This window comes from Salminus brasiliensis, chromosome 1 (genome assembly GCF_030463535.1).
Source record: "Salminus brasiliensis chromosome 1, fSalBra1.hap2, whole genome shotgun sequence".
Classification (NCBI taxonomy): Eukaryota; Metazoa; Chordata; class Actinopteri; order Characiformes; family Bryconidae; genus Salminus; species Salminus brasiliensis.
Genome location: NC_132878.1, coordinates 90,691,507 through 90,719,445, shown reverse-complemented (window position 1 = coordinate 90,719,445; position 27,939 = coordinate 90,691,507). Strand labels below are relative to the sequence as shown.

Here is a 27,939-nt window from a genome sequence, read left to right as displayed (position 1 = left end):
TATATATATATATATATATATATATATATATATATATATATATATATATATATATATAAAAAACAGCATGAACTTTCGATCTCAATCGGCACTTACTGATACAGACCTACAGACAAAATAGCGAGAGGTCATTTGTGAACCATCTAGAAACAGTCCTGTCACAATCAAACCTGATCCTCAACATTTGCCATCTCCTAAAATGTATGCCTGGGTTTTGTTCTTGTAATTGGGGAGGGAAAAAAAAAAAAAAAAAAAAAAAAAAAAAAAAGGTGGTGACACTTCACCATCAGCACCAGCACCCCCAAGTCCTTTGTCCATTCTGCCAAAGTCGCTGAGTTCATCTGGGCACGGGGACAGAGATGCGAGAAATTTGCCCCCAAAAGTAGGGCAGTGCCTGGCCATCTTTTGACTGGGTGGCAGAAGAGCCAGCACCATGATGAGATCCAGGCAGGGGGCCCAGAACAGTTGAGGGCACGAGACTGGAATAGTGGTGAGGCATTAGGACACGGAGACCTACTTTGACTGGACAATGCCAGCCTGGGAAGCTTGTGACTCGGCCATTAGTTGCTTAGGACTGATTTTAAGCTAAATAATTTTTTTGCAGTAACTTAACACCATATGATTGACAGCTATCATCTCCTGTTTTTTTCTTAGTTCCAGTTGTGGTTTGCTGGACAAATACCTCATATACCTCTTCATGCATGCATTCATTCAATCTATTCATGATGTGACTGACTGCTGCTGATCAACACCGCTGGAAAAAGGAGAGTCCACAACTTGTTTCATGAGCTTTCTTTTTCTTTTTATTGTTTTATGCATGGCCTCACACGTAAATTGGTTTCCTTTGCACTGTGCAGTATGGAACAACTACTATGGGTAGTGATGGTGAAAATGGGGTTCATCTTTAGACTCGAGTAAAACTACCTTTACGTATGTTAGCGATAAAGGCTGGAGTCATGATCAGGGACAGATGCCTTGCATCGAAACCCACCTTTTTTTTTTAAACAGCTAATGAAAAGTATGAGATGGAGAATGATCGGAACCTCTTCTGGGCTTCTAGGAGGCCGAGGTCGTTCCGGTGAGATCAGCACAGCATACAAAAGCAATAATACAATATGACATACAAAAATAAAATCAAATAAAACCAGCCATCTGCCTTACATAATCCATCCTTTTTTCAAAAACAGATGAACACAATACATTAGTCACAAAAAGAACACGGCAAAAAAAAAAAGAAAAAAAAAAGAAAACCATCCAAAAAAATATACATCCAATGATCTGAATCCTTCGTGAACCTAGGCGTCAAGAATCCCTGTGAATTTTGCACCAGACCGAATAAACAACGGCCTCCCTCTTCTGGTCAGGGAGGAGTTCTCTTGCCCTGTGGTTTACTGCCTCGTCCTTGCTGCCACCCTACCAGTTAGACACAACTCCCTCTCAACAAGAACACAGGAAAAGAAGGAAATCAAAAGTCAAAACCTTGCTCTAGATATTTATACTTGTCGGTTTGTGTGTGTGTGTGTGTGTGTGTGTGTGTGTGTGCACGCACATGTGCACGTGTGTGTGTATGCATGTGTTACTTGTGTTTCTCAACACATATATACTCATCTCGTCGGTATACACCTGGCTGTGGTAAAACACCAGTGTTGCATCTCCCTACCTCACTCCAACCCATTAGGAGTTTTCCTCCCATGTTGGGGTCGAGGAGCCACTGCTTTCACGTTTAAGCCCCCATGCCTCTGACCTTTCCTTTCTCCAAACACTTATGTAGCCTCAATCTTTCCATCTCTCCATCCTCAAGTATTTTGTTTTGTTTTTTGTTTTATAATCCTGGAGACGCAGATACAGACAGAGCAATAGAATGGAAGAGAGAGAGAGAGAGAGAGAAAGAGAGAGGGAGTGAATGTGTGATCAGCTGAGCGCCGGGCTGGTCCCCTGCCCCTCTGCCTCTTTCAGCCCATTTCCTTCCACTGCCGGTAGAAATCCACAATGTTCTTCAGCTCCATGCCAGCTGTCGCCACTGCCTGGATGGCCGACTGTCCAAAAAAAAAAAAAAGAAAAAAAAAAAAGGACGTTACTCCAGGAGACAGACATACAGTCACTGTCACACAAAACCTCTACATATACATATCTACAAAGCAGTAATTTTACAGGAAGAGGAAAAAACTTTGAGTGAAAGTCAATGTAAAAAGTCATTTCACAGCATTTGTATTGATCCATTCCTCATTTATTTCGACACAATGTTAAAGAACAACTGCCAGATTTAAATTGTCTAAAAAAAAAAAAAAAAGGGAGACACTTTGTTTGATGAGTCAGTAGATATAGAATATAATCAGTATTAAAAGAATCAAGTATAGGATGAACTAAACAAGCAAGCCCACAGCTGGGGCAGACCACTCCACCCCTTAAGAACATACTTAAGTTGGGAGAGTTTTGGATCTGTGCAGCTCGGTGGGTCAGCCAATTTGTCTGGTACTCCCCACATGCTTGGCCTCTTGACTGCGGAACTTAAATCAATGCAAGACGAATCAAAAGCCAGTGAAGCAAACAGGTAACCATGCTAAACTAAAGGCTAACCCTAGCCAACTGGTAGTATTTAACCACGTCAGTAAGGCAAGAATACACATTATGTTTGTACAGCAAGACCATGCGTTTGCATACTTGCATTGAGTATATTATACATTAGTGCTCTCCATAACATTTGGGAGCAAGACACATTTCCCCTCGACATGCCTCACTCCTCTAGCAATTAAAATCTAAAATGAAACCAAATCAGACATTATTAAAATGACACATTGCAGACTTTAATGTATTTGCATACATTTAGTATTTACAGGATTGATAAAGCACAACCAGAGAGGATACTGAGCACCTGGTGACGTCTACAAATCACAGAGTTTAAGCTTGAAGCAGTGAGACATGCAACAAAGAACTAAACTACTGACTGCTTTAAATGTACCCATCATTACCATGTCCCAAACATAACGGCACACTGAAACAACAGTATAGGGACTGTGTAAATTAAAGTGTGTAAAACGTGTACTTTATTCCACTTACTTTATCTGATTTGAAATTTTAAACTTTGAAGCTGAGAGACATTTTAAGTAAAAATTATTTTCTTTGTCCCAAACGGTCAAAAAAGGAACAGCACGTCTCATCAGGTTTACTATAAGTCATATTCTTTTTTTTTATAGGTCTGACCTCTTGAAACACTATAAAGACAAGCAGTAAATGGATAATTCTAATCCTATGCTATTAAAGCATTACTTGCGTTTTATGGCCATCGCAGGTCAGCATGCCGCACAGGAGTGCACCGCATAGCAGAGTGCACAGAATGCCTCACAGTGAGTGCAAGGTCCAATTCATTTCACTTTCCACTTGTATGAATTTACTGGAATAAAACTGTCAATATAATTTAGTGATTTTACTGTTTAATCTAATAAATCACTGCTCTTCAGCTAAAAGGTACACATTTAATATAATAAATAAATAAAAAGCTAAACAGAACGTAAACATTTGTCTGTTTTTTGGTTTAAGTGTAAATGTATGTAATTCACTATGGTCTCTGTGGTCTTGCTCTGGGTTTAATATGGAGCAGCAATAGACTGGCTCTGAGGGGAAAAAAAAAAATGAACAGTGCTGGAGTATTGGAATATATTCCAAAGCTGCGGATGCCTTCATTAGCAACAGTGAATTAGAATTTTCGGGCACTGTAAAGTGTGGTGTGTCCAGTATGGGGTGGCTTTTAGGTTTTTCGGCAGTCGACTGGGGCAAGATCCATGTCTGCATTGCTATGAGACCAGGCAAGCAGTGAAATCGGTACACTCAATCTTTTGTAAAGCTACTTTTTCACCTCCATTTAAGCATATACCCACCAATCAAGGTACTCTAGAATGGAAGACTTATGTACAGCTGAATAATGAGAGTTTGGTATGTGGATGTGACAAACCGTGAATATCAAACGTTGTAATTCCTCCTTTAAAAGAAAATCCATCACAATCAAAACAGACTAATTTCAAAACCCCAAAACTGTTACACAGCAGTCTTGACTTGTTATAGGTGCGCCTCCAAAATTTACATAAACCATCACACCAGTGAAAGCCAGTCCAGAAAACAGCTGCTTTAAGAGGATATAGTGTTGCTGATACTGGAGAGCAGCTCATCATCATCCAACTCTACTTCTAGTTATGGGATTGCTACACAAACCCAGCATCATGACCACAGCTCTTCATGTCCCAGTGTCCACAGAAGGGGGCAATGCTGGCCTAGGCTAAAAGCTAACCCTAGCAAACCAGCTTTACCATCTTTTCAGCAAGATAACCTCATATTGCAGGCCAGGATAATAATGCTATCCAGCAGGACTTAAGACTAGCAGCCAAAAATGATTACAACGTTCTTATTAGTGTTCAAATACACACTCATAGAGCTAAACTATGTTACACTGTACTATGGAGCTTCTGTGTGAGCCTTTGTGGTGACGAGTCCCTGAGTTCTGTGCGAGCCCCTGAGTTCATCAAAGTATTTACAAGAAAAATCAGCTCGTTTCATTCTGATGCAAAATAACAGGGTGTAAATAGGCTTGTAAAACTGCATTCAGACATGTTTTGCTCCAACCAAAGCCACAAACATATCTGTTCATCAACTTAAAATACTCAAAACGCGACTTGTGTCTGTGTTGAGAGCATTTGGGATAAGATTATTTGACTGAACTTGGGTTGGGTGTTATGTTCATTTTGGCCCATTTGCTAAATACACTACGGATACTCCATGATGCTGGCCCCTAGTCCAGGTTTCCATCTCCAACTCTCCTCTCCTAGTTCTGGGACTCAGTTTAAGAGTCTTGACTACACTGGTAATTATGTGTCAAACCCTCGAGAGCCTCTAAAAATAGGCAGTTAGACAGACGACCAGTAAGCGCGCCTTTAGACAGCTGCACATGCCACCACCCTATTTAGCATGAACAAAAACACAGCATTGGCCTTCCACTGCTCAACGCTGCAGGAGAAGCATAACTGTTCTGGGTTCTCTCCCTTTCCACAAACCTTCATGGAAGCTGATCTTTCAGTCAGTTCAGCAACTGCATGTCCGGTCAGGATGGTCACCATGCCAGCTGTATCTTCATCTCCGCTGCTCTGGGAGCCAGTCAGCTGACGGCAACTGTCCACCATCTTGTAGAGGTGCCTGCAAACACATGGAGACCAGATATTTATAAACACACAAACACACCACGTTCACCAATGATTTCTTTACTTTGGATTTGTGCAGTTTACGAGGACAGTGGGATCCATCATAATAAGAGCAGAGCTGCCAAGAATTCTGCTTTTAAAACACATCATGAATCTGATGCAGACTTTTCTCAGGGTCTATGAGGTATACTGTGTTGTGTTCAATATATACACACTGTTTATAACATTTAATTTCATCATGGAACAGGTCAGGACAATTAACCACTGCTGGAGTCAAGCTTACCAGGCTTCAATGTCCTGTCTTTTCAGCTTGTCCCTCTCAAAGCTCCTCCCTGACTCTTTCTGGCAGCGGATATATCTGTAAAATGGACAGGACAGGAAAAGATGTCAAAACTTTAAACAGAGGGCAAAGTGGGTTTATGCACAGTGGGAGAACCCCCCCTTTTAAATGGTGAAGCTAATGGTGCTAATAAAGAACAAAAGCCAGTTGGGCATTGTTGTGGAGAGCATGTATCCATTTGCAACTTTACAGCATTTCTTTCTTTATGCAAATAAGTCCTGTTGCCATACCACTGCTGTTTGAGAATGGGTCAACGTGTTTAGTTTTTTCTCCCCCACAAACATTAAATCATTAAATCATTCAATTCTCAGAAAAGAAGGTCAGCAGCAGCAGAACCTATTAGATTAATTTTGATACATAAATGATTATGTACTAAATGATGTACTAAATAAATAAAAGGTGTATTAAGCGCTTTCATTTTGTTCAGTTAAGCCAGGCATTTCTAAACTGATTTCTAAATTATACATAACTGCATCATTAGTTGTAATAATGTACAATAAAGTGCACAATTTAGTGAGGAGAATAATGTGTAGCCACATGCACTATAATGGCCGTTACACAACATTTAAGCTAGGCAAAAATCTTAGAGTTGGTCATGTGGACAGATGCATATTATTAAAATCTACAGTTTATTCTCAGTGTTTTTTTCTTAACAGCTAATCGGACTGTAAGATTCCACAGACATCTCTGCATCCATTTCTTTCATTTTCATTCCAACAACAAAAATAATCACAAAAACACCCTTCAATAGCAAGAAACGAGATCCAGAAATGATTCCTTTGAAATGTGGTGGAAAAATATGCAAGTGAACACAAACTGTTAGAATGGACTATTTATACAGCAGCATTCAGTCACTGCTAACTATCTGAGTGGAGTTTCTCTCTATACATATAATCTTTTAGGATTTCCCATGAGAAGATTCACAAAAAACACAGGGATTGAAAAACATAACTGACCACCAAATATTAAAAGCAACATCCAAACAAAACCAAGGTACTCCTACCGGTTTCCTTTCCGAAACTCAGACTCAAGAAAACGGATGCCATCTCTTGCACCAGGATTTTCCTTCTTTAGAACATCAAGGCCATCGATCACTGATGACAAATCACAGGACATTTTGCTCACTTACTGGAATACGACAGTTTCTGACTGGTTAATGGAGCTCACTGCTGGAGTAAACTTAAATGAAAGCCATGTGCTCAAACATCTGTCTGATATTAGGTCATAACTGTGTGGCTATGAGGCACACTGCAATAAGATGGTTCATATTCACACATTCATATGCATTTTTACTCAAATTCTACAATTTTACAATTCTACTGCTTCAGCTAAAGAAAAGCCTGAAAGAGGTCATCTGTGATTTGTGAAGCAGCGTGAACTGGAACTGAGGAACCTATAAAAGCCTACAATACATCTGCCTAACGACAGATGACTACACAGCTCTAATTTAAACTGCAGATCTGTAAGGGGAAGATAAACGGCGATGCTTCTGACCTGTGCGGGGGATGATTATGATAAAGCAGCCACTGGCAGCCAGCTGTCGGAGCAAGTTCAGGTGCTGGCAGAGCGCGGATGTGTCAGGCACTAGGTACGGGGACATGGATGACTGGGCCTTGGGCTGCTGCAGGCTGCCTTCCAGCTGGGACACTTCCAACTGCAGAGATGGACAGAGACACATTACGTCAAGCACTGCACTGTGTCTTATAATGAGCTACTGGCTGTGCCTAGGTTCTCTGAACTGTCGTCCTAGTGCTACGTTTTTCTTAGTAAGTGAGTACGACTCAAACACCCATAAGATACTAGGCATACTATTCTTCTGGAGTAAAGTCAACATCATAAACCATTAAAAGGGGCCAGCCAGTCCTGTCCTTTGGACTATTGACAACCAATACAACTAAGACAGCAATGTACTGTATGGTTTAAAAGCTAATTTTAATAATTGAAAGTGGTAAGATCATTTATCATTGCATTTTCCTGTTATTTTTTTCACAGCAAGCAGTCATGAATACAATAAATCATAGTGTACGTTCACCATCAGCTTTAGAGCTTAAAATCTAAATTATTGATCATTTAGACATTTACGTTCATTTTTAAATATTATTTCAATTTTAATCTTTAATAATGCTTCTTTAGTGGCTAAATCAGGGCTGCTTAAGCCTGGTCCTGGAGCTCAACCACCCTGCAGAGTTTAGCTCCACCCTGAATCTTACACACCTGATCCAGATAATGAAGGCGTTCAGGAGCAATTGAACATTACAGTCAGCTGTGTTGTATCTGAACTCTTCAGGGTGGTAGATCTCCAGGACCAGGATTGAGCAGCCCTGCTCTAAATAGTGATGAGCAGAACCTCACTTTAGAATACTAAATACTTCTTGATGTATTAGTGACCTGTTAAACTCTTATTAACTCAAGAAACACACAAAGCAATAAACCTGGTACTACCTACACTCTAGAAAATAAAGGTTCTAAAAAAGGCAAAAAATTTGGCAATACCACAGAGGAACCACTTTTGGTTACATAAAGAACCATTTTTGTAAAGAGATATGACCTTGATAAAGAACCTTTACATCAAGAGGAAGGTCTTTGGGTCTTTTAAAGGTGGTTCACAATCTCACATTTCTGTCACAAACATAAGTGGTGGTTCTTGTATGGCAGCACTCAAAGAACCATTTGTAGCACATTTATTTGTAATGCTTAACTTGCATAACATGCTATTCACACAGAGCTTATTACACATTATTACAACTACTAATGCAATTACTGATTTTCACATAAAAGACCTTCAATTTCGTACTTAAAAGCTTAACGTATAGAGAATAAATTATTCAGAAAGTCAAGCTTTATCGAACAAAGAATAAGAAATATCTATTTAAATGAACACAAATTAAAGTGTTACCATGATTTTATAACCACTTTGATTCATCTGGGTTCTAGATAGTACCACGTTTATTTCTCCATGTGAGTTTACTGAGTTAATAGGAGTTTAACATTTCACTAAAACATCAAGAAGTGTTCAGCAATGTAACGCTTTACAATGCTGAACAGGTCTTGATGTTTTAGTGGTTCTGCTCACCACTACTTAGAGACTAAAGAGTCAGTCTGCATCACAATAACAGCACAAATATGCTTCTTTAGTCTCTAGTTTTCCTCAGCTGTACTGAACCACCCATCACCAATACATAGAAGGAGTTAATAATTGTGTGTTAATAATAAGCAGAGTTTATAATATAATAGAACATACTATAATAATATGCTACAACACTGGTGGAATTGGCCAAAATAGTAGTTTCTGCTACTTGCTTGAAAAATAATTTTGGTAAAGTGTTTCAGGCTTTTTGAGCATGTAGGCCTAGTGTTTATTCCAATAAGTAGAGCAATTTCACATTGCGTTTGAAAAAATTGCAGAAATCTGTACATAAAGTATTAATTTTGTGCAATGTATCAGATTTCCATTTGTAAGCAAACATGACTGGGTTTATTAATTGCTGGCCTGATATGTACTGGATGTATTAATCATCAAGTCTAAAAATTAAACCTGCAAGCGCAGCTGTGCCATGTCCCGCATGAGCCTGTTCCTGCGAGCCTCCTCTTCAGCCTGCAAAAAGCACAACGGGGTCAATACAGCAATGATGGGATCCACTTCTCTGAGACATGCAATTAAATTTTTTGACATGCCATGATCTGGAGGACAATGAGCACCTACACATAACAGAGATGATCAGCAGCCTAACACAGTAAGAAAAGTTTGGACTTCATTTCCAGTCTTACGCAACGGTTCACTCAAAAGTTCTTCTCAAAAGTACATTTACTTCGCTCAAGTTCGCCGTGCCTAGTAACACATCATTTTAGGTTTCTAAAGCTTTGCCAGCTTTATTGACGGTGCTCCAGAACAGCAAGGCGGCACTTTAATCAGCATTTGTTCTACCCTGTAAGGGCAGCGAGGTTGCCTAGCAACATCAGACTCTCAAGAAAACCTCACAAATATGGCAAGGCAGTATGAAAGACCACACTCTCCTCTCCACAGGCCTGCGTACCCTATTATTTATCGGTGCTCTAAGTAAGCGGCACTGCTTCAGCTGCAGAGTCTTAGGGCAAGGTGGTTTCGATTAGTATTTTAGATTTATATAAGAAGCTTCAACTTTATGTAGGTTATATATATGTTGATGCAGTCACTTCATTACAATATTTTAAAAAATATTGTGCCAGTGTCTCAAAAAAAAACTAAATTTTTTCTAAATCACATTTTCTATGAGAAAGGTTCATATTTTTTATGAGAAAGGTTACGGAGCAGAAAATTGTGTCCCAGGATGCCAAAACTGATCTAAATTCATAACCTGTATGTTATATGTGCAATTCTGAGACACAACAGGACAGGAAATATGTCCTCCTGACTTACACAGTAAAACAATATTCAGAGTGCAGACAGACCTGTGAAATTAATATCTTCGAGCTTTAGATCTCAGTGGTTACTCCTATTAAGTCAAATTTATCTGTACAGCTCTACATAAATCCAGAAATAATACAACATGCAACTCTAAGTGAACAAGCCAAAGGTGACAGTGGCAGGACAAACTCCCTCAAAGCTGGAGGAGGAAACCCTGGCCACCCTCCTCTGGTCACAACCACTTATAAATGAGTAATAAATGGTATAAAGTCACCTTAATAACACAACATACATCACAACAGTACTGGTAGCACTGATGTGCTTTATAAATTGGTCTGAGGTGTTTGCGAGATTCGTTTGTAGGTGTTCAAGCTAATAAAAGACATCAGTGATCAGACCGGATCAGCCGGTCTCTTACCATGCGGAACTGAGCCTTCGCCTGCTGAACCAGGTTCTCCTGCTCCGATTGGCTGATGCTGGTGAAAATGCCCGCCTCCGGGTTGAAGTGCAACACGTTGCCTTGGAGATTAGTGAGGAAGTGGCCAAAGCTGCGAATGCAGCACAAGCGCACCACACACTGGTACCATGGAGACAGAGAATGAAGGAAACAGATCAGACAGAAAAAAAAGGACAGCCATGGCAAAAACAACCGATATTTCTGTCCACAGGTCTGTATTAACTTCAGACCAAATACAGAATAAAGCGTATAGGGAATGAGGAAAAAATACATGGTGGAATTTATTATTACAATTTAATTAAATTTAATTTAATTCCATTAGATCATTTTTAGGATTTTTATCTGAATTCTCTAAATGTGGCTAGAGGAACCATTTACATTGAAGAGTATTTACACACAAAATACAGACAGCACACAAACAATACACTAACAAATAATGCATATATGATTACAAATGGCTAAAAAAAATTAAATTAATTCCTAACTTAATGCAGATGAATTACTGCCTTTAGAGTGATCAATAATGATACACTGATTCCTTTTAATAATCACAGTATGAACTTGCATGGTGTGGCTGTCTTGCAAAAAAACTATAGTCTATATACATTTATAGCAGAAAGAGAAAACTTCTTAACTCAATGTAAAAAAGGGTTTATTTAAGACATTTTTGGGCAAATTTTATTTTTTAAGAATTATTGTCAAATTTACAGTAAAAAGAAAAAACATTAGTGCTGTGTATTGGTTATAATACAATCCCCCCTTTTAACAATGTGTACATGTGTTAGTGGTCCTGCTTAAATATCTTGCGCTGTGTCAAAGCCCATCCACAAGTAGAACGCAATCCCTGAATTAGACTGTAATAGCTGTAAGCCAGCATGGCTCTCTGTGAGGGTCCTACCTCCTGCAGGGTGCTCAAGCTGGGTCTATGGCTGGTGAAGTCCAGTCGGCGGTGGGCCAGGCTGAGCGCTGGGAGGTGGCGCAGCGCCTGGTCCTCTGGCAGCAGCACTGTCTGCACCAGGTCAGGCTGCTCACACCCAGACACAAGTTCCCTCACCTCCTTCTTCAGCCCCAACTCTGCCATCCGCCGTCACAGAGGAAAAGATAAACTTAATCACCATTTTCTGCTTGTTTTAGGACTAATGTATTTGGACAAAATGAAAATATTAATAACATCTGCATTTTAATAAAATCTAAACTAACATATAAAGAACTGTGCAAAAGTTTTAGCCACCTGTGAAAATTAGACTGAAAAAAAGCTCCCTATCTCGGCAGGAAGTGTTTATTTGCTCAATAAAACACTAATAACATTCCTACAGAAAGTCTGGGATTCCAATGTTCTCCTCATGGAGTCTAGTGTTATTTACCAACACCTGGTTTGGTAAATCAGTGCTTAATGATGGTAAATCAGAAGAGTTGCTGATGGAATTGAACACATCCATGCAACCAGGAGAAACCTGGAACCAAGCTTCTTCAGACTAGCTCACAAGATCAACTACCTTCTTCAAAATTCTTACAAATAAAGAGAAATTCATGTTGCTGTATTTATGTTTACCTGCATCTGTTCTAATGGGAGACGTTTCTACAGTTAAAACTCTCCTATTGCTGAGAGACATGTTTCTAAATAAAGTGCTTAGGGGCCTAGAGTACAGTACATGTTTACTTTATATTGAACAAATACTAAAAATACATATTCACTCCTTTGTGGGTAGGTGAAGGAAATGCTTAATGCAGGACAGAATGCTTAATATGGAAGTGTATAACTATAGGTATTTAGATGGAGAAAATGTGTATCTAACCAACCTGCTTCTAACATTTTGCTCCCATCAGGCAGAAGATTTAGCAGCACAGAGAGGCGATTCCACAAGCTCTGAGAACTCTGGGGAAAGACATGATTTAAAATGAAGCATTCATTTTCTATATAATAAAATAGCAGTTAATCAGCAATTATCCATAATATTCATATGCAACTCTTGGGGTTGTTCACCAATTCAGTAGCATCACATCATTTGCAAAAAGAAAAGAAAAACAAACACACACACGATGACCGATATTTATCAAGCTTCTCAGAGTGAGAATGCTGATCTGGCATCAGTTAATGCCTTATGCACAACACTGAATTCAATTTGACAGCTAATAAGAGCTCATCTTAGATCAGTACCCTTACTCTGAACGGCTTAATAAATGAGGCCATGTTTACAAACAATTCTAACATTAGGTAGCACACTTAATTTCTTAAATGTCCCTTTTCTAGTCTTTTTTATATTTAATATTTGATTTTTTTCTGGGATCGGACAATCGCCAAAGCATCTCACTGCTAGTTGTACCGTGTAATTTTATTTGATTAAAAAAAACAATTCCACACTCTCAAAAGCTTGAAGACATCACGTCTTTATGTTCTGAAATCTTTATCATGAAACTCATGGCTTTTTTCTACATCTGCATATTTAAACTCTAAACTGAAAAGAGCATGCTATCTAAGGGCGTTTTCACATTAGTCCTGCATACCCAGGTCTGCCCCATGACCGTTTGGAGGAAGGGGCTCATTATCACTGGTTTGCTTTTAACCCCGAAGGATTTTATACGGACCCTGGATCGATTACTAAATATTTTTGGAAACTGGTAAGGCCAAGGTTAATCTGTTTATTGCTTTTCCTTATAGAACAACATTGCTTTCTGGAGTCAATGTATTTCACCATGCAGGAACATCTGCAAACAACAAGTAGTTCTTAGAGGAGGAGGTTTTTAGCCATGCAGGCAATAAGTCAAAGAACCAATCACGCAATTCCATGCGAATTGCTGGGAGCAAATAGCTTTTACACCAGCAGCAGATCTCTAGAAACGAAGGAGTTCTCTAGAAACGAACCCCAGACCACCAATTTTAGACCAGAGATTGGTAGTCTGGATTGCTCTAGTGTGAAAACGGCCTAAAATACTAACTAAAAGAATAGTAACTAATCATTTAAGAACGGTATAACCACTTTAAAACGCATCCTGCAGTGCAGCTATACCTGTGCACACATGACGATGATGTCTGTATTAGTCCTCAGCCAGTCCACGAAGACCTTCACAACCTGAATGAGACCCTGATTGGTCAAAATCTCAAGTCTCTCCGATAGAGTTTTCTCGCTGTGAAACGACTGGTTGCTCTGCTCGCTGTCCTCGGTATCAGATTCACCATCTGAAAAGAGAGGAAAACGATCATACAAGCTCAAAGAAACAAACAAGAAGAAAAAAAACCAACAAAATTCAGAAATGTACCGTTGTCATTGGTTCCGTTAGCGATTTCTGGGGTAGCGCTGCCGGACAAGTTTCCAGGAGGGGGCGTGGCTTCTAGAGAAGGAGCAGGGGAGTCTGAGTCAGGAGTAGGGTTGGAGGCATTAGGGGGACGCAAGAGAACATTGCTGAAGGTGGGAGCAAGACGAAAGCAGCGTTTGGACTGGAAAAGCTGTGAGGACATGGCCTGCAGGTTACTGCTAATACTTGGATCGTTGGACAGTAGTGGCCCATTGGTGGCTGGTGGGGTGGAACCTTCCTCCCGGGAGGGTGGCTGGTGTTGCTGCTGCTGAGGCTGCTGCTCTTCTTCATCGTCCTCCTGCTGCTGCTGCTGCTGTTGTTCTTGCGCTGGACTTTCCGCATCCTCCATTTCCTCTAGGTCCGAGCGTGATTCCTGGCTGTTCATGTCAGAGTCTGTTTCCACGTCAAAAGCTGTGCCACCTTCTTCTTCCTCCTCAGAGCCACTCTCCCAGGCCCTCTCCTCGCTCCGCCCCTCCTTCGCCAAAGAGTTTGCCGGGGCCCTGCAGACCCCCAGCCCGTCCGCAGCCCCTCCACACTCTTCCTCCTCCTCTTCATCACTCTCAAAGCCCTCACTTAGGTCACTCTCATCCTCATCGCGGGCGCAGCGGCGGCGGCGGAGCATGGACAGACGTGAGTACTTTCGTTTCTGTCTCTGCTTGTCTTCCCCGCTCTTCTTTACTTTCTTGCCCGCTGCGCCTGTCCTCTTGCTTTTCGACCCGTCTTCATTGTTCTCATCTTCCTCGTCGTCATCGTCTTCATCGTCCAATGAACCGTTCTGAAAGGTTCTCGCCTTTGAAGGAAGCTTGCCGGCCTGTTCCTTGACATCAGCATCATCTACAAGAGAAGCAGGTGATGCCAGATTGACTCATTAACACCAACACAGTAAGGAGGACAGGTTGACTCATCCGAAGCACCACTCTTGCACCCTGTTTGAGCTGATGAGGTTTACCTGGGAAGCACAATTCTGCTCTGAAGTCTTAACTAGTAATACTTTGTCATTGCCCATTTGAAATACACCTAATCTGCAGAATAACAAACCCAAGTGTTATACTTGTCAGCTCATCAGGTTGGCTTAAAACAAACACTAGTGTGATTTCTCCATTAGTGCAGTAGAGTAAGTGTGAATGCTGTCTTTTGAACACTGCTGTGCACCAAACCAAGCAGGGCTGTGTCCCAAACCACACACTGTTATATGTACATCATGAACCAGTTTTATTTCTCTAATATAGGTTCGATTGCAAATATGTCAGTACAAAGGCAAAGCAAACCAGGACTAAAATGTAACCGTGTATGTTTTTCTTGCTTGGTCCAGACCAAGGCCATCCAACTACAAGTATAAACACACTAACAGAAGTGGCAACCGTGGACCACTGTGCAGGACTTCACATCAGAGCAATTCAAAATCTAAACATTGGGTAGATGTTTGTAGATGTTTAATAAACTTTTAACAAAATACCATTAACACATCAACAGCATATAAGTGCAGTAACAGCAGTGAAGCATCTGAATACACTAAGGGTAAAGGCCCTATGGCCCAAATCCGAACCCTAACCTCAATCCAAAACCTAATCCTAACCCTTACCCTAGCTCTAAACCTAACCTTAACCCAAAATTTAATCCTAACCGTCCTCCTTGTCCTAATACTAACCCTTAACCTTAACTTAAAACCTAATCCTTACCCTCACCCTAGCTTTAATCCTAACCTTAACCTCAACCTAAAACCTAATCCTAACCCTGGCTCTACTCCTAACCCTAACCTCAACCCAACCCCAACCTTTAACCCTAATCCTAGTCCTACTCCTACCCTTAACCCCAACCCAAAACCTAATCCTGACCCTCACCCTAGTCCCTTAATCTCAGTCTAATCCAGTTAGGCTCCAGTGTCAGACTGGTGTCAGCAGAAGGTCTATAACAGCTGATTGAGAATGCTGAGATGATCAGACCCGTTAGATGATCAGTGACCTCATCTACAGATCTGAACTCAGAGTCGCCAAACAAAGCGAGGAACAGTTGCATTCAGTGGAAAACTTCATAAACGTCGCTTGATGATCTACTGAAAATTCAGATACTGCTACATCACTGAGATGCTGTTGATCCATTTCTGACAGTCTGATTAGTGTTTATTTTATTTAAAAAGGAGCACTCCAAATAAAGTGTCATCAAACGTTGTCACACAAATGACCCATGCACTTTCTTTTTTTTGGAATTAATTCACACATTTATGGTAACTTGAGATGATATACATATAATTTATATTTATTTATACAAATACTACACATATATTTGGTGGGGTTTTTTTAACGACACATTGCCCTGCCCTACTGCTAATAGTTTAGCTCCAAAGCTTCTTAACATGAGGAAAGTAAGTAAGTGAACGTACATGCCATTCATATGTGCTTTGCATCAAAATGTCATAATGAGTGTATCATTAATAATTAAACTAAATCTTCATAGAAAAAGCCTTTTCTATTTCCTTACCAGTGTTATCAGTGCGTAATGGTGGGACCTCACTTTCCCCGTCCTCGAGTTCAGCTTGAAGCCGGATATTGACATGGTTCACGAGATGAGAGAAAAGTGCTAGTGTGAAGGCAATGGAGGCACTGTACTGCTTAGAACCTGAAATGGAAAGAACAATTTATTAACAAAGAGACTGCCTGAACCGCAAAAGACAGAAAATACGGTGTGCATTAGCACATGACTGCGCTCGCAATTTAGTGTTTCTTGGAACAGCATGAGTGGAATAATGAAGGTCAATCAAACATACTAACTACCAACCATCAGTACATTCAGCCTGAACCTATAAGCCAACTATTTCCACTCTCTACACAAAAAAAAAAAAAAAAAAATGGAAACGTTCACAAACTAACAGCCTTCCCCACCAACTTACCTCCTCTCTTTAAACTGTGCACCACCATAAGGCAGATGACTACCATTTTAAAGACCAGGCTGTCAGGCAGCACAGAGCAGGCCTGATCATGGTCATCATCTTCCTCGCTGACAGACTGGCTCCCATGGCTAGGTGTGGGCTGGTAGAACAGCACCAGGTTAAAGTCCTCCAGGACTGACTGGCATAGTGAGGTAAGCTCCGTTTCCATCACACTGCATCCAGCAAAGAAAAGACAGCAATCGTTACAGCCACTGCAGAGCCCATTCATAAAAATTACCCCCAAAATATCCATATGTCTATGTATGAAAAAGGTTCATATATAAGGCACCTATTAAAAACCCATTAGGAGGCTACCACAGCACACTTGTGTGCTTCAAGCCCCAAGTACGACTCCTCTATCTCTACTGCTAGCAGTTCCAGCACTGGCTAGAGTAAAGTGTCTTCACGCCTAAAATCAGTAGCTCGATTAATACTGGTAATAGCAGAACCATGCTCCTAACACTGACATTAAAGAGTGGTATTAAAATACTGACTTTATATAACCATATGCAATTGTGAGATTATACACTATATGGACAAAAGTATTGGGACACCTGCTCATTTATTGTTTTTTCCTAAATTCAGGGTATATTAAATTAAGTTCTTCCTGCTTTTGCTGGAGTATCTGTCTCTACTGTCCAGGGAGGAAGGTTTTCTACTAGATTTTGGAGGAGCAATGGCATTAAGATTTTATTGCTTTCACAGACAAGAGCGTTAGTGAGGACAGGATATTTGATGATCACTACCCCACCTCATCCCAAAAGTATTGGATGGAGCACCAATCATCATTTCAGAGAACACCGTTAGTTCCACTGCTCCACAACTCAATGCTAGGGGGCTTTATACCCCTTAAGTCCACGCCTGGCATTGAGAATGAAACCAATGGATAAATGTTTATCTGCTCCTAATGTATTGGCAAGACTTCTCTACAGGGACTAGACCAGCTGTGTGTGTGTGTGCATGCATTTCCACATCCGTGTCAGCAATGTACGTTAAAGTAGCTGAATGCATTCATTGGAAGAGGTGTCCACAAACATTTGGACAATATTTTAGCAACAAGTTAAAAATTAAATGCTAAATGATATTAAAAAGAGACAGCTTACCTGTTCTTGGGCTGCAGCAAACTCTGTAGGTACATGAAACTTACAAGAAGTCTTTTGATATCTTTTGATCTAAAATTAAGCAACAAATGAATCATTAAATTAGCATCATTTTATCACTTGATGACAAATACTTTACATTATGCAAAAATCTTTAGTAAAAGAGGCTTTGACCTTTTCAAAAGTTTAGTTGATTAGCCATTACTGCAAGATATCAGATTTTAATAGCTGCCTATTTATGCCAGATTACATTTCACACTGTGACACTTTTGCATACTGGCATGAGTGTGTGCAAGCGCAAGCGTGACCCCTTTTCACAAAGTGTGAAAGCTAACCTCTGGCGTGACGGCGAGAGCTTCTTCATCTCTTGCTTCTTCACCTGGTGGTACATCTTGGCTGCTTTGTCAAACAAACGCTTCAGATTCCCGTACGCTCCCTCAAAGGGAGTCTCTGACTGAATGCTGTTGAACAGGAAAAGTAGGTTAGTCATTGCTTTTTCCGAGAATATATCACGCTTTTGTTTCTGATATTAATCACAAGGCACATCAAGCCCAAACAAACAAACGCCATAAATGTTCCACAGGTTGGCTCCAACTACAGTGTGGTGTAAAATCACTGCATTTGGATATTTGGATTACTGTTCTATTCAGTGTGGTTAGAGTGCCCCCCAGAGGCCGCGCGGAATACTGCACTGTCAGAGAAATGATTGTGTACCCATCACTTACCAGCGAAGGTAGTAGTAGGTGGCTTCAACGTTATAAAATTTGCTTCCAGCCAGCGTACCCAATTGATTGAAAGGCATGCCTGTCAAACACACAACAGTTAATGCATAGCACTACAATTTAGAGATTAAAAAAGAGGCCTACATATTAATTCCCCACATTAACTTTCCTGAACTAAATGGCATCAATATTAAAACCTAAATATAATTCAAAGAATTTCTCTATTTCTCTCCTAAAAACAGTGTCACAAAAGTAAGGACAGCCAGTTTAACTTTTTTGCTGTCCGATTGTTCAGATTTTAAAATGACCAGTAGTCAAATAAGCTAGAAATAAAGTTTGCTTATTTTAGCTTATTTAGCTTATTAATCATCACTCACAATTAGAAGACATGTGCCTAAACAGTCTGTGAAAATTCAAACAGCAAAAATACTTAAACTGGTCTAACGGATTTTTAGGGATTTATTTTAGGCACATGTGATTCAACACACCAACAGTTTACCCAGAGGATGATTAACAGTGATGCAGCTGGAATATTTCCATACAGCTCTGCTCAGAGGTCACAGCTTAACTTCACCTTTACTAAACATACACACTGTTTAATTCACATATTTTACTTCCTATCTGCATTGACCCGTTTTTAATCTTTATATGTTTATCCTGTCTATCATCTTTTTTTATGTGATCAGACTGTCCTTAAAGCACTTCAACTAATGGTTTTATCATGCATGATTGTGTGTATGTGATCAGTAAACTACCATTTGATTTGACAAATATAAAGGCTGAGCTCAAATATCTGACTGACACCACCCAATCATAGACAATGGGGAAGACAAAGGGCGGCGTCACATACCGACATGAGGCGAAACGGACAGGGCCTGGTGGTAAAAGCGCTCAGCCAGCTGCTCTGCCTCCACGCCTGCCAGTTCATTCTGGTACCGTGCTGCACACAAAATTCACACAGCTTCTTTCACTTCTAGTCCTTATAGTTACTACAGTTTCCTTTGCCATGTAAGCAAATAGTCCCAATATCCCAAAAAACAAATGCTACAGGTCTAAAAAAAATTAAAAAGGTCCATAATTCCCTAATTCAAATCTGCTTCACACATTTTCTGAAATCACTAAAGGACTTACCAAGATCACCCAGATATACAAGACATCGATGACAGGCCATCTGAGCCCATTCCATCTCCTTAGGCGTTGCAGACACAGGCTTCTTACGACCTACAGAAATACGTCACACAAACACTCAGGCCTTACATTGCAAACGCAATCAAATAAAGTAAATCTTTCTCATGAAATATCAGTGAATGGGAAATAGGGTCTCACCGATGAGGGGGTCAGTGACATGCGTCCAGTCGATGCAGTCCTGCAGCTCCAGCTGGTAGTGAGACTGGATATAGAGCAGGAGGTGCTGGTAGAAACCTACTCCAGCTATCAGGTGAGTCCTGTAGGCACATTCCAGAGCGCTACGGCTATGAATGTGCTGCAGCGTGGAGAGGAGAAACCAAAGACAAAAAAATGTTAACTGTAGAAATGGTACATACAAAACAAAAGGCATCAATATGACCAATATGACCTCTGTGGCTATTACGGCTGTGTTTTGGCAGGAATTTTGCAATATGATACGCATCATGATTAGCGCTGTTTTAGGTTTAACGGTATCAAAATTGATAGTTACTGTGAACAGAGAATCACAGGAATTTCTTACTATTTTAAGACTTTTGAAAACCAAAGTCAATTCGATTCAAGCAGCAAGTAATTCTATAACGAAAATCAATCATTAAAAAAAAAAAAAAAAACAATAACAGGAAATAATAAAAAAATAAAAGCTCCACCTCATGCGCAGCCTTCTCGTTTATGTATTTCTTTGTTTATTCATTTTATTATTAAAAAGGAGAATTTTTAAAAACTTCCATTATAAAATATTAAAAAAAAAAACATTCCTTCACTGGTCACTGTATCTGTTATTATTATTATTATTATTAACAATAATAATAATAATAATAATAATAATAAGTAGAAAATTTGTGAAATACTGTAAAACCAGGATATTTACTGACAGTTATCATACTATTAACAAAAATAGAATATTGTTGCAACCCTAATCACTAATATTTTATCATATTGATACATTTTGTTATTGTGGTGCAAAATATGCTTTTATGAGTGTATTGTGGATATCGTCAGTGCTTAAAGAGCACCGATTTATTGGACATTTTCTATTTCAGTAAAAATCACAGTACTCACTATGGGATTTGGACAGCAGCAGTTTTTAAATTGTTTATGCTGTTGGTGCATTTTGTCTACATGATGAAATATTGAGATAAATTTTGTCTATCGTAAAAATGTCTTTAAATATTATGATATAACATTTTTCCATATCAGCCAGCTCTAATTATCGGTCATAGTATAAACACACACCATCTTATACATCTGAGTAAAAGAAGACTTTTTTTTCCCCCCATAAGAACAGTGGATAGAGTTTAAACACTAATCTTTACACATGAATTCAGAGAATCGATATAGCATTGCCAAACAAAATGCTATGATTTTTCAACATACTAAATTTCATATATCCACAGTAGCTTTGCAACATACATTTGTGCATTTTAAATTAAATTGGTCAATTTTTTCCCTTTTTTTCCTCCCAATTTGGTACTGCCAACTAGCCCACCCTAGCAGTAGAAATCCTGACACTTGGAGAGGAAGGACTTAACATGTATCGGAGGAGACATGTGAAGTCCTTACCCTCCTAGCGTTGGGAGTATTGCAAGCCACGGGCTCTGGTCGAACTGCCACGGACACAGCATCGCTGGGCAGCCAACACGCTCAGAGAAAAACACGTAGGGAGACAGAGCGCCATCTACCCACCCAGAGAGAGCATGTGCTCACTCAGACTCTAAATGCTGATGGCAAAGCAGGATGGGTCAGAATTCATGGGCCACTCAGAGATCCATTTGCTCATTTTCATAGCTAGCTGTATGCCTTTAAGTCTGAAACCACATAAGCACCTGGCTGGAGCTTCATTCTGTGAACGAATCATTCATTTGATTCAGTCAAAGCGTTTTCACAGCCCCAAAACGAGCAGCAATACCTTCTTGTTTGTTTTGATGACCTGGATGACCTCATAGTAGACCTTCCTCCAGAGCAGCTCCTCTGCCTTGCGGCCATAGTCGACCGGGTGCAGGAACATCAGTTTCACACACAGTTCACGCAGCCTGCAAAAGCAACGGGTTTAGAGAAAGCCTTCTCTTAAGTACTCATGCTTACTAAACAACTTCTGAAAGCAGGCTGAGAAGGAGGGAGAGAAAGGTATGCTTACTTGTTCCGCAGGCTGATGTTCTCCGGCTTGAAGACCTCTCTGTGTGATGACTTGCTACCAATGATAACATCTAGCTTGTGTACAGATTCCACCACAGCCCTGATCAGAAAGGCATAGGTAAGACATGCATAGTATATGAAAAAGCAATGGCAAATAATGATGATACCATTATTAACTGAATTTGAAGCAAAAATGTCCTTATATTATATTATATTATATTTCTAACTATGTATATCTGCATGTGATTTAATGGTAAGTCCAGCATCAAGATTTCTCCATATGACACCAATGAATATATAGCATTGGGAAGAATTGGGAGCATATTATGATATTTAAATATGATAAATAACAATTTATTATAAAATATATTATTTATTTATTTATATATATTTTTGGAGAATATCACCGACACTACCATAGGGAGTGGGCGTTATGGTAAAAATATTACATCACAATATTTCAATATTTATCACAATATTTTGACATGTAGTTAAAATGCATCAGTAGAAGCAAATACTTTAAAAACATCTGTTTAAAATAGTATTTTTTCCTTTAATCGGCTTCACTTCACCTAATTAAACAGCACCAATTACACTTCCTGTAATGAGATGTGCAGTTGGCAATTGCACTGGCAATTTCCACGATACGCTCACTAGTATCACAATAAAATTTATCACGATTTCAATCCACGTCGTCATATGGTCCACCCCTAATTTGTGAGTTTTTAAACATCTGTTGCTACTAGGCATTTCGTCAGTGTGTAAAAATATATATTTAAAAAAATAGAGAGAAAATACCACATATTTTAGGTTACAGCAGCTGGCCTTGATGCAACTACCAGCTATTGCTTACCATATTTAACATAGGTGTATATTTTTATATATTTACTTGTATTCATATTTCTTCCACACCTTCCACATTCTTGCACATTGTTTTTTCACACACTCATGGTACCATGTGAACTTCTTGTAGATGCTAACTGTATTTTGTTGCCTTTTACGTTTTTTACTTTTATAACAATAAAGCTGAATCAATCTATCCAGTCAAATAATCTGTCTGTCTGCCTGCCAGTAACCCCACATGTACAGTAACCTAGTAACTTCTCCAGACATCACCAGGAGGATCTGCATATGTAACCCCAAGTGTCCAGATCACTCGTAATCAACAATCTGCAATGATGTCTGGACGTCTCTTTTGGATACAGCCATATGGCGCACCAGTGAACCAGTGGTTGGTGTAGCGTAATGGGTCACAATACTGCCTTCTTAATGGTAGACTATGGTTCTACACCAGTCTACCCCAATAAGATCCCTTAGGCAATACTCCTAATTCTACATTCTCCAACCTGTGTAACCTCATTCAACTGTAAAAAGACTGTGGGAAAACAGCATCCACGAAACACTGTAAATGTAAAATGTTGGACAGTGCTGACATCTGAGGTTTTTCATGTACATTATCTGCTGTTGGCGAAACATATTAATATATCAGAAAATTGGGACTAAATCGACCTGTGTTTTTATTCCAGGTAAATATAACATTCAATTTTAATGGGGTACAGACATCTTAGCATAGTAGCCCAGCATAATCTAAACTCTCCGCTCCTCCAGAGTACAAAAACTAAAAATTCTTCAAATATCTGTTTGGAATTTTAGGAAAATCTAACCAATCATCTAATTCTTTCTTTCATTATTTTAAGATGATATGATTCCGATATTATTGGGCATGGATTTCTTATTGGATTTGGGGAAAATCTGTCTTGGAATTGAGTAAACAGACTCTAAGTGGTTGTTTGCACCACACACAAGTGTCTGTATATCTGCTCCCCAGATTTGGCCATTTAAGGCTATTTGAAATACAGAACTGACGTGGTCACAATCCAGTTACAGCAACTGTTCACCTACCAGTGATTAAAAAAAGGTCCATTACAATGTTTAGATCCTTAATACCTAGATTTGACTTACTCTGGAAGCTTAACATATTCATCATGCTAATCACAGTTAGGTTTAATTGTGTGTGTGAATCAGTCTCTTAGGAACGGTGACTACTCCTAGTCGGCCTTCTAAGGAGCGTGGCAAAACATGTCTGACTTGTATGTAAAAATATGCTCTCCCTTCCACTAATTAAACGGCAGTGGCAGAGAAACCGAAGCTAATTAAGCAAAACTGTAGGTTTACAGACATTTATAGGTTCTGCCAAAACCTGGTGCAATTTTATTAAGCATTATGAAGATGGGTTACATGCTATCTTCCCCAGGGTGGAGATCAATGCAGCTATAGTTTCTATGCCAGTAACTTTGCTGATAAACCTTCTCTGTGTCTGTGGAGCTAAAGACAAGTCTACCTTCAGTTACGCAGAGCACATGCAAAAGCAGACGCCAGGTAGACTCCCCTTCGTCATGTCAGTTATTTCCTTAGCCCGAAGGAAATGCCAGCTTGTATTGGAAACACACTGCCCATGTGCAAATGGGAGAACTGTCTCGGTTTGTCCAGGTGATCCTAGATTATTGAGGATTGAGTGTTTGGCTATAGATAAGGAAACATATAACCTGTTATTCTAGGCATTGCTTCCCTAGCATATGCTAATCTGCGCTCACAGCACTCCTGTCAACACTGATCTAACAGCATTTCTTCTCATTTTCAAGACTCTCAGTCAGGAAAGGCCTGAGGTTTACATGAGAAAAACAGAAGCCTGCTGCTCTACTCAGTAGATCTGTAGGTATTTGTCTTGTAAATATAGTCACCTACAGCTTGCTATATTTACTATATTTAACATGGACGCATTTTTTTTTTTATTACCTGTCTATATATTTTACAAAGCTACTATTTGAACATCTGGTAGATGCTAACTGCATTTCATTGCGTTGCACTTTTATAGCATAAATAAAGCTAAAACAATCAATCTATCTATCTATCCATCTATCTACCTACCTATATGTCTGTCTTAAGCCACTTTCAGACATGTACAGTAACCCCAAACTTTCCGGACATTACCCGGAAGGAGCTGTGTGTGTGAATGCAAATGTTCAAACGATCAGTTGTCCCCGACCAAATTTGGTTTTGTCCATTTGTGCATTTTTCTCCTGAAGATCTTTAATGATCTATCTATGACCTATTATTGTCATTAATATGTCAAAAGAGCTACATCGATATAGTATTGGGCGATATGACCTCAAAACGATTATATAAGCTGCTCTTTGGTTTTCATGCATTGCAATGGAGACTACTAAACATCAAGACTATTATATATAAACACCAGCAGCTACTGAAACTACTGTACTCTGCTGCACCCAGAGCAACTGAACTAACCTCATTTGAGAAAGCTCGCTGCTTTCTTTGGGCTATTTTGCTGAGCTTGTCTTGTTACGTCAGTTCGGTGTGCTGCAGCGTTAGCGCATATGTAGGAAAGAAAAATGTATTTTGACTGTTTAACAGCTTCATAGGATCCAGTGATTTGTGAGAAAATGCTCATAGGATTAAATATATTGGGTTTGGAGCAGTTTTGTTCACCGCTAGGTGCGACAGTAGTGATTTTAGAAAAGCCCACTCATCCCTGTAATAGACCCAGATTGTCTAACATGAAATTAAGAGTTTTAGTACCTTTACTCTCAATAAACTGTTCTCTTTGTATACCCCATTTTTTAAGAGACCTCGTTTACACCTGGTCACTTCAGGTGTCTTGAGTATCAGGATTATATCTGGATAAGATCAAATCCCATCACTCAAACCACTTCAGGAGGTGGTCTGAGAGGCATTTAAGGCCCCAAATTATAGCCTATCTATCTCTCCAAGACATGTTCGACAACCAAAACTCGTCCCAGTACAACTGAAACACCAGTCAAAACTGCCACGCAGCGAGTGAATTTGCATATTCTGTCTCACAGCGACTGAATTTCAGTCTGACTAACAAGAGACACATTTAAATGCATGTGACTAAACTGTCTCCTATACAGATAGAGTCCACACACCAGCCACAGGACATGACCAGGTGTAAACAGGGTCAAAGTCAGGGCCAGAGCACAGGGTCAGCCAGGCTACACCAGCCTACAGCACCCCTAGAGCAGAGATATTAAGGGCCTTGCTCAAGGGTCCAACAGTGGCAAGTTAACAGACATGAGTATTGAACAGACAACCCTGTGATCAATAACCCAGCCTATACAGGCATGATGCAGAAATGTAGGCCTACAGGGAAGCTATTGCATATCGCCATTAGCTCACAATTCTAATATTGATTCCTGATGATAGGGTTACTGGTTACAGGGTTCTGGGTTCGATACACAGGTTTGCTAAGCATACAATATTGGGTCCTTGATCATGGGCCTTAACCCCACCGCTCCAAGGGCACCATAGCATGGCTTGACCCTGCTCTCTGAATTATTCCAGGACTAATAGCCAAGGATTACCTAAAATCCTTGACACCTTTCTGCACTCATTGATTTTTTTTATATGGGCTAAAGCATCAGTTTGGGGCAGTGGTGGCTCAGCGGTTAAGGCATCGGGCTATTAATGACAGGGTGTTGGGTTCGATACCTGGTCATCTTGGCAAGCTGCTACCGTTAGGCCCTTGAGCAGGGTCCTTCACCCTCTCTGTTCCCCAGGCGCCACAGCGATGGCTGCCCACTGCTCCAGACACATGTGTCTGTGTGTGTGTGTGTTCACCGCATGGGTTAAGGTTATGGGCGGAGGCCAAATTCCATTATCCATCTGTGTCTTGTCTTGTCTAGTTAGAATTAGTGCTTTCTAACTCTTCTGAAATAGATTTAATTTTAATAATTATATATGTTATATACACTATATGGACATAAATATTGGGACACCTGCTCATTCATTTAAAGAGTTATCCTGTTGCTGTCTCTACTGTCCAGGGAAGAAGGCTTACTGCTAGATTTTGGAGGAGCACTGCTGTGAGCATTTGACAGCATTCAGCAACAAGAGCGTTATAGTGAGGTCAGGATGCTGGAGGATCACCAGCCCACCCCATCCTCCCCTCCTCATCCCAAAAGCACTGGATGGAGCACCATCCATCATTCCAGAGAACACAGACATAGGTAGTGGGGGGGGGGCGTTACACCCCCCTCTCTAGCCCATGCCTGGCATTAGACAGCATGTTGCCCCAGAGAGTCCTAATGTAATGGCAGTACTGGACAATCTGTGTCAGGAACATGTGCAACCTAAACTAGCTCAATGCATTCCTTAGAAGGGGTGTCCACAAACATTTGGACAGACCGTGTGCACAGGACACTTTTGCATTGGCAGATGGCCCCATAACGTTAGTGCATCTATATCTAGGCAAATGAAGTCCCGACAATGCTCTAAATACACGCACGCTAGCCTGCTAACGTTGCCCAGTGCATGCCAGTGTCCGAAACCGAGGGGCGAGGATCAGGCCACTGACTCTAAATGTGTTTAAGCCATTTATAGCGAGTCTAACGAGGAGGATGAACTCGGACGGTCCGTCCAGAAAGCTGGGGGGTGGTGTTTTTGGACGGAGCTGTCCACTGACCGTGTTAGCTGGCCTGTAGCTCACCTGTACAGCCGCTTAATGTGAAGGACCTTCGCCTCTGGCTCGCTGTCCGGCCCGGGTCCACTCATACTAGCAGCCGAATGAAAGGTCCAGCTCTTCCGGCTCGCTTTATCCGCTCCTGCCCACTGAAACCCAGGCGGTTCGGGCTCGGCTCGTCTGGGTTTTCGGTGAGGCTAGCTAGCTAGCAAGCTAACGTTAAGCTAACGTTAGCTTTCTAGCTAGCGTCCCGCTTCTTCCGCGCTCTCAGACGGACTCGCTGTGGTTCCTTGCGCCCCTTGCCTCGGGCCTCCTCACCCATCCGCTCGGGGGTGGACAGTTGGAGAGGACCGGCTGAGCCAAAGCGGACTCGCCGTAGGTCAGCTGCGTCGCTCCGGACTGAACCTAATGTTGTTCCCCGATCCAGGACTCGTTCCGTGAGCGGCCATTTTTCCTCAGCGACCGCCCCACTATCGCGAGAGCGTGGTGGTGAGCGTGCGTGTGTGTGAGCGTGTGTGGGCGTGCATATGCGTGGTTCGTTGTGGGGACCCGGTATCGGAATGCTGGCAGGGAAACGAGGGCATTTCATGTTGTGGGGACATCTGCTTCAATTCCCAGGGAAAGGTTTAAGTATAGGCTGATTTATGAATTACAGGATAATGCAGAAGACAACTGAAAATGGCCCAATAAAATAGGACAGTGTAGTGTGTGT

The 27,939-nt window shown here is 40.6% G+C and overlaps 1 protein-coding gene across 1 annotated transcript; it reads right to left on the bottom strand.

Annotated features, from left to right (window-relative positions):
• Nucleotides 1-777: 777 nt before the first annotated feature.
• On the bottom strand, nt 778-27,709 carry smg5 (SMG5 nonsense mediated mRNA decay factor). The gene is made up of 22 exons (XM_072692360.1): nt 27,255-27,709; nt 21,732-21,830; nt 21,504-21,627; nt 19,736-19,892; nt 19,541-19,630; nt 19,260-19,349; nt 18,413-18,491; nt 18,023-18,148; nt 17,691-17,759; nt 16,549-16,760; nt 16,140-16,277; nt 13,626-14,495; nt 13,376-13,545; nt 12,168-12,243; nt 11,266-11,441; nt 10,329-10,487; nt 9,062-9,121; nt 7,021-7,180; nt 6,530-6,620; nt 5,470-5,544; nt 5,043-5,181; nt 778-2,036 (listed from the first exon to the last, which is right to left on the bottom strand). Exons 1-22 carry the CDS (start codon nt 27,317-27,319, stop codon nt 1,953-1,955), a joined length of 3,309 nt encoding a protein of 1,102 aa, XP_072548461.1. The 5' UTR covers nt 27,320-27,709; the 3' UTR covers nt 778-1,952.
• Between the last annotated feature and the right edge of the window lie 230 nt (nt 27,710-27,939).

Bases quoted from the DNA above. Each gene is read 5' to 3' on its own strand.
- smg5 (XM_072692360.1), bottom strand. From the start codon at position 27,319: ATGAGTGGACCCGGGCCGGACAGCGAGCCAGAGGCGAAGGTCCTTCAC. The intron at 11,442-12,167 runs GTTGGTTAGATA...GGCGGATGGCAG, and splicing joins GAGCAAAATGTTAGAAGCAG to AGTTGGGGCTGAAGAAGGAG. The intron at 10,488-11,265 runs GTAGGACCCTCA...CCATGGTACCAG, and splicing joins GCTTGAGCACCCTGCAGGAG to TGTGTGGTGCGCTTGTGCTG.